Source organism: Dermacentor variabilis, chromosome 2, assembly GCF_050947875.1.
Source record: "Dermacentor variabilis isolate Ectoservices chromosome 2, ASM5094787v1, whole genome shotgun sequence".
In the NCBI taxonomy this organism is placed as follows: Eukaryota; Metazoa; Arthropoda; class Arachnida; order Ixodida; family Ixodidae; genus Dermacentor; species Dermacentor variabilis.
In genome coordinates, this window is record NC_134569.1 from 12,127,770 (window position 1) to 12,135,257 (window position 7,488).

Here is a 7,488-nt window from a genome sequence, read left to right on the forward strand (position 1 = left end):
ATTTTAGTCTAAAAAATTATTGTTCGTTGTGAAAGTGGTTGCAAGTTTGCCCTCGTGAGCAAACCCAAACCACTAGACTGCCTCGAGTAATCTGAGTATATGAATCTGACGAATAATTTTTGTATGCATTCTGCTTCATAAATTAAGTGTTTTTCGACATACTGATTTCGACAAACGGAGATTGCAAATGCATGCCAGGTTGTTTTTAGCGCATATTTACAAATAAGTCACGTAAACACACTCTACAATTTGTTCCCATGAGTTCTGTATAATTCTCTCCAGAGTTCTTCAGCATGCACCTAATACTTCGGCACGAGTATTCTGCCTCCTCTTGAATGCAGCTGCAGCGAACGGAAATCAAAACCATGACCTTGTGCTCAGCAGCACAACCCCGGCCATGGTGGTCTGTGAATTTCTGGAGGCTGATAAATTTGTTCATGCCTTCTAATATTTGCAGGAATTCCATAATTTCCAAAGCAAGCTAATTATGCACTGAACTATAACTTGGAAATGTTACACTACCCTCAAATTAATTTAGTAGTAATTATACCAATACCAAATTGCCTTTTATTTCTAAGTCTAGTCCTTCCTAACATTTCACTTATTTTCAATACTGCTAGATTCATTTATTTGTTGAACAAAGCAAGGAAACAAACTGAAACGCAGGAAAACCAAAGATGCTGAAGACAAATTTCAAGGCTTTGAGGCCACGACAACTGCAATATCCTGTTTTTGGTGGCCACTTCATTTCGTTTAAATAGATGAACAATGCACAACTACTACTACGTTACTGAATTACTACAGTTACAATGAATAATGTGAGCGCACGTAACATGCATCAATGCATGTGTACTGTAAGAGAGAGAGAGAATAAGCTATACACAAAAAAAGCATGCGAGCGTAGGTAACTCCTCCGCTCTGCAGTGGGTGGACCCCTCACACAAGCTCCAACTCCCAAGTGCAGTAACTTCCCGTGGACACATCTCACATACTCTGGAACTGCCTAGCTACAACAAACATCAGATATCATCATGCCACCCAAGCCAAAGTCAGCGTTCAAGACAATGACAGCCTATAAACACGGTTGAATGGCACCTCATATCACATGCTTACATCTGGGAGGGCAGTTTGGACTCCCTACTGTGAATAGACGAGCATGGCGATATTTTCCTCCATCCTAATAAGTAAAGACATTTTTAATGCATTAGCATTACAAGTGTCAAAGTGAAAAAAGTGCATATGCATGTGTGTGAAGTGCAGGCAGCCGGTCACGTGGTAGAGGCAGAGAGGGGATAGAAGAGCTTAGAAGAGTGCGTGTGCATGCGTGCACGTGTGCGCATGTGCTGATACTGAGGGTGGTCTGCTCCGGATCACCGTCAGTTGCACTTCACTCCTCAAAGAGGCAGAACATGTGTCAAGTGAGCACCTAAACAACCCTTTGAAATATGGTGACCACAGTTTAAATCACGGATCCAGGACCTCAAATAGGTGTGACGCAATACCCAGCGCATTTCTCTCGCATCACTGAATTTTTTATTGCAAGTACTACTGTTTACAAATACTAGCTCAAAAATTTACAAGGACCATCCGTTCTTATACTGCTGCTTATCTGTTTAGAACAACGGCTTAGTGTTCGTGTAAATTGTGTGCTCCATTATATTCTAACAGCAACAATTTACTACCTCTAGGAAATACTAGTGGCAACTAGACGTCATCTTTTTTGCTGCAACTCTAGTGCAGGCATAAAGGGAACCCTTAACCCTGTTCCTGTTCAAGTGTGTGCACACCCTGGAAAAGAATGTTTGGTACGGCACCACTCATTTTCTGTGTCACACTGCCAAGTGTATTTCCATTACCAACATCATCAGCCAGTGGGGAAAGATCCTGTGGAAAGAAGTAACCGATCACACATCCGAAAAACAATGAGCGCTCCGAAAAAGTATTTTCAGGTGCTAAAGTAAAAAAAGGCATATATAGGCACAAAACACAGAAAAGGGTATTCGCAGGCACGGATGACCAAAATAGGCACTTACAGACACTGTAAAGTCAGCACTAAACCACTTCTTAACCCATAATTTGTGCTTATACATCAAAATGGTGGGGCCCTGATGAGTGGGAACAATAGACATCTGCCTATAATCCAGCCTCTCAATATAACCCTTGCAGATAGTGATTGCTGTTTCGCAATTTAATAACATGAATGCATCACCATCAGAAAGGAATTAATGAATACAAAATTAAAATGGAGTACAAGCTTGAGCCTCATTCATATTAATGTGAAACAAATGAACTACTTTTATTAGAGCAAGCAGTCACAGTATAGGCCAAGCATGCAGACTCACAGGTGCTCAGCGGCAGGACTGCAGTAGAGAGCAGCTTGACCCATTTGTGGGTGGCGACAGAGCTGGACAATGAGCTGAGGAACCTTTCTGTGCAGCCGTTCCTGAAACCATGACACCACTGAAGCATCTGTATTAGCTGAGAATGTCAGCACCAGATCGCCTTCTTGCTGTGGGGTCCTCTGGAACAGACGCCAACGGCGGCCCACAAGGCGCCCCGCTGGTGTGAAAATGACCATTTATACTTTGCTGGTGTCGCTTAAGCAGGTAGTACTAGCTGCAAGATCATGCAGCTCTAACTTTGTGCAAGGAATGCAAGCTCTGCTAAAGCAAATATTTCTCTGGCTCTTTCATCCACTTCGTGTTTATGGCTGTCGAAGGCAATGACTTGCAGGGACGTAGCCAGGGAGGTGCACATTGGGTGCAAACCTGTGTGTACCAGTATGCCCTCCTCCCCCCACAAAAATCAGGTTACATTACTGGCGATTTCGTGGGGGGGAGGGGGGCAGTACTATTACAGAGCACCAAATTAAGCCACATATCTCAGGAGGAATTTCACTTGACTGAATTTTGGCAATCTTCCTCCGATATGGGGACGTATTCTCAGACGATCACTTTCGGCGATACTATCGCTTTCGCATGACGTAGTGCTCAACCAGCCAATAAGCGTGCACTGAAAGTGATACTAACGAAAGTGACCGAATACGTCCCATGGTATGTGCTTATTTGGTGTTTTAGGTAAACGCCATTCATTAGTTTATATTCGCGAAGAGCTGCTTAACTTGGAAGAGAACTGATGAATTGACTCGTCTCTGTGAAGGAACTTCCTGTTATGGTGCGTTAAAAACAACACAAGAAAACGCCGGCAACGAGTAAACGCGACTATGTGTAGCGACTCTCCCATTCCTATCGCAAAAAAAGGAGTATGCTTTCCGTAAAGCGCCAGCTGCTTTTAAAAAAGAGCGCTCGACACCACTCGGATTTCTAAACGATGCAACATGTCGGGGAGCAAACAAAGTTCGTGAAGAACGGTGGCTGCACGCACATCAAGAGTTTACAAGAGAGAAAGTAAGACCTAGGACAGACCTGACAGCAATCGGAAAGCGTCTCTCCGCTTCTGTCGATACGACTCCATATATGCGAGCAGACGACGTCTGGCTGGCCCTGTGAGGCGCTGGCCCAGTGGAGGAGGCGTTAGCCTTTTCCTCTGTTCATTGAGCTCTCAACACTCCATTTTAGGTACAAGCGGCAACAGTCTGCGATGGGCACTGATAAGTACTCCACGAGGCAAACAAGCCGAAACGCTTGCCACGACTTTTACTGCAACTGCGGCCAACCATCCGCATTCATGGCACCATAGAGTTTCCTAGGAAACTCTGTGCATGGCACCTCCATAGTCGTCTCTCTCTCTCTCTCTCTCCTTTTTTTCCTCCTGATGCAAGAAATCTATCGACCGCGTGTAATCCACATGGAAACTTCAGCAGCTTCTGTAGTCATGGCCCATTGAAACACTTTTTTCTTGCACTCCTTGTGAGCACTGTTGCAAACTGGGTCAAGCACGCAGACACGTCATTCACGGCACCTCGCCATGCATCGGCGGTGTCAGCGGTGTATCAGCATGTCGCTGTTTTAATCAGCTGTTTCAAAACAACAACGCACAAGTTCGCACTAATGCACAAGTACGGACGTGCGCCTGGCTTAAAGCCTCAGCGCCCTGACGTATGGCGGCCTTTTGTTTACAGCAAGTACGAATAAACAATAAACTAATTTCAGCGGATGTTCGGCGCTTCCTGTCTCGCAGTTCCTTCTCGGAAACGGGCTCTTTCTGTGCCATACTGTGCAGCAGGTGGCGCCTAAGGGCTAAAGAGGGTAAAGAGGGCCTTTGTTCTATCTCGCGTTTTGTTTTCACATTTCTCCATACAAAGCTCTACCGTGCCAACTGTGCGTAATGGAAAACCACGTTTCTACAAAATTATTTTCGTCCATCCGCATTTTTACGTACTGCTGTAATTAAGCTCGCGGGTCATGAAGTTCACATCGCGGAGTGAAAGGTGAACAGAACTGTTATTGTTCTTGTAGGTTGACGCAAGACGGCGGCACCGCGGTTTCCCCATGACGTCACCTTGAATGGTGGGAGCACAGGGAGCACATCGGTGGGAGGGCGACGAGCTGTCATCTTTGCGTACCCTTTTTGTGATCCTGGGCCGCGCTCCGAGGGCCTGGTGGTTGTCATGCAAGCATAGCCACAACGCGCCGAGGCCCCATGCCGCGCGAAATGAACGGCCTATCACTGAGCGAGCTGTGCTGCCTGTTCTGCTGTCCGCCCTTCCCAGCGCGGATCGCGGCCAAGCTGGCGTTCCTGCCGCCGGAGCCGACGTACTCGCTGGTGCCAGACGAGACCGGTACCAAGTACACGCTGAGTCTCAGCGAGCGCGCCGAGTGGCAGTACACGCAGCGGGAGCTCGAGACGATCGAGGTGTTTTACACGCGCACTTCGAGGGGCAACCGACTGGCTTGCATGTTCGTGCGCTGCTCAGCCGCAGCCCGCTTCACAGTGCTCTTCAGCCACGGCAATGCCATCGACCTGGGACAGATGAGCAGCTTCTACCTTGGTCTCGGTTCGCGCATAAACTGCAACATATTCAGCTACGACTACTCTGGCTACGGCGTGAGCACGGGCAAGCCGTCCGAAAAAAACCTATACGCCGACATCGACGCAGCCTGGCAGGCACTGCGAACCCGGTACGGTATCAGCCCCGAGAATATAATCCTTTACGGCCAGAGCATCGGCACGGTGCCCACGGTGGACCTAGCTTCGCGCTACGAGGTGGGCGCAGTTATTCTCCACTCGCCGCTCATGTCCGGCATGCGCGTCGCCTTTCCAAACACCAAGCGGACGTGGTTCTTCGACGCTTTCCCCAGCATCGATAAGATCTCCAAGGTCTCGTCGCCCGTGCTTGTCATACACGGTACCGAGGATGAAGTGATCGACTTCTCACACGGGCTTGCGATGTACGAGCGCTGCCCGCGCGCCGTCGAGCCGCTGTGGGTCGAAGGTGCCGGCCACAACGATGTCGAGCTGTACGGCCAGTACCTCGAGCGCCTCAAGCAGTTTGTCTCGGTTGAACTGCTCAACTGACCAGCCCCGAGGGGCCTCGAGGAGACCCCTGAACAGTAGCAGCTGCTCCGCCGGTGTTTGTGCACTCGCATGTGCGCCTGCCTGTCATGGACACGACGTATAATGAACTGCTGCCGTCTCGTGTGCGCGACGACGTGTTTGTCTGCACAAGACTCGCGTTGAGCTTGTTACTTACGTGCCCCTCCGCGGTGAGAACTTTTGGGGTAAGTTTCTTTTTTTTGGGGGGGAGGGGGGGCGGGAAATTGAGCTGTGTAATGCTTGTACATAGTCGTTTCACAACTTGATGCCTTCTCTTTTTGTCTTTTTCGAGCTGTGCGATGTTTTAGGTATCCCTTGTATTGTTTCCCGCTGCCTTTTGCGACACCAGTAAATAAAAAGAGGGCAGGAAAATGATGCTATGGTGGCCGTCACATGCGCCTTCTTCTGGGCTGTCCCGATTGCATAGTGTAACGTGTCTGACGCGCGTTTGCTTATGTTGCAACTCTTGTGGAAGTACTGCATGGGTGCCTGGCAAGGCCAGCACACGTTATATACATGATTGCAATCAGGAGATGGTACTACAGTCTGTATAAATGGGAGCCACATAGAATTATATTGCTTGCAGATTATGTAAGGAGCTCAGTTTCATACGGTGCACAGATTTATGCTTCCTTACTAGTCTGCCTACTAGCGTTACTTATGTGACATTTTCATGACATATTTGGCTGGATTTGCTGCATTCTGTGCAACATCAGGTGTTAGTGCATTGGTGCCTGTTTTGGAAGTTCACTTTCCGCTGTAATAGCAAATCTCAATCAGATCTCGGCCCCAGTGCAATGTTGGCATAAATGCTGGATTTGAGAGGCGTTTCTAATGTTCTTGTGACGCAAGGAACTGGTGGTGAGAAAATTGGCATAGCCCACTCAATTTGGTGGAAAGGATGGGCCGCTGTAGTATGGAACCTGCAAGTACTCAGCTTCGTTATCATTGTGTGTGTATAAATGAGCAGGAGTTTCTTAGTATTTGCACATTGTTCAGTGTTTCCACTGTACAGCATACACCATACTTGCAGCAGTGTCTGGTGCATTGTTCTTGCCGATATTTAGATTGTTTATTTTTAGACTATTTTCTTCCGGTTTATCATATCTCGAAGCCACCTGTCTTCTGTTAATGGTTGTGCGTATATAGTAATGTTCTTCAAAGGATGTAAACCAGTGATGCACAGCCAACAATTCTTTGTGACTTTTCCCACCACTTTTGCTGCTTGGGAACACATTTGCATGAGCAAGTTTTTCCTGTCAAGAGGTGTTCCTTTTGGTGTTCCCTTGCATACCTCTGACTGCATCTTGCAGTGCACTGTCAACTGTTGTTTCCTTTTGTATGACTGCAGATGAATGCACGGTGCATAGTTTTATTAGTTTTATGAGAGGCTGCTCAAGTATTGTTCTTGCGCAGCAGGCTTTATACAAACTGCACTGTGCGCATGCGTGTTTTCAGTATTGATGAACAAATAGGACGTCATTCACCAGTTGTCGCAGTTGTGAAACACGCAGAAGAAGTGCCACTCTGCTAGTGCCCCTTAAACCGGTTTGTTGGCATATGTCTTTTGTAAGCATTCAGGCCCACCCCTGCCTCAGGGCTCACTCTTGCTTACCCTGTGCGAAGCACTAGTCCTTGTGCCCCCCAAATGGGAAAGGCATTTGCAATGTTCATATACATGGCCTCTCCTGGTGAATGCCTTTCTTTTTCATGTTGGCAGTTGTATTTGTAAACATTTGAAGTGTTTGAACTCAACCTTTCACATTAGGTTATTCACTCCACTCATTTTGAATGCAGGTGAAAGAGTATTGGGAATACTTTAGTTTACCCTGAAGCACTCAGTCTTTTTTCTCTTGAACTCTGCTGGACAGTCTTGCCAATCTAGCTAGCCTTCAGCACGTGAGGTCATCGCTGGGCTCATTGTGATAATGAGCTGCTCTCTGGGATGTGTCAAGTTGCTTTGCCTTTTTTTGTTGTTGTTCATATCTCCAT

General features: G+C 47.2%; 2 protein-coding genes across 3 annotated transcripts in view; one reads left to right on the plus strand and one right to left on the minus strand.

The window, feature by feature from the left end:
- Nucleotides 1-4,216, minus strand: part of wwk (anoctamin 8 white walker) — a 78,126-nt gene extending 73,910 nt beyond the window's left edge. For both annotated transcript variants that reach the window (XM_075679631.1, XM_075679630.1), the window contains exons 1-2: nucleotides 3,426-4,216; nucleotides 2,343-2,559 (exon numbers count right to left, since the gene is read on the minus strand). In XM_075679631.1, coding sequence (XP_075535746.1) covers nucleotides 2,343-2,469 — 127 coding nt within the window. In that variant the 5' untranslated portion in view covers nucleotides 2,470-2,559; nucleotides 3,426-4,216. The remainder of the gene's footprint in view (nucleotides 1-2,342; nucleotides 2,560-3,425) is intronic.
- Nucleotides 4,217-4,464: 248 nt separating this feature from the next.
- On the plus strand, nucleotides 4,465-5,871 carry LOC142571354 (alpha/beta hydrolase domain-containing protein 17B). The gene has a single exon (XM_075679632.1). It carries the CDS (start codon nucleotides 4,603-4,605, stop codon nucleotides 5,476-5,478), a length of 876 nt encoding a protein of 291 aa, XP_075535747.1. The 5' UTR covers nucleotides 4,465-4,602; the 3' UTR covers nucleotides 5,479-5,871.
- The last annotated feature ends 1,617 nt before the right edge of the window (nucleotides 5,872-7,488 follow it).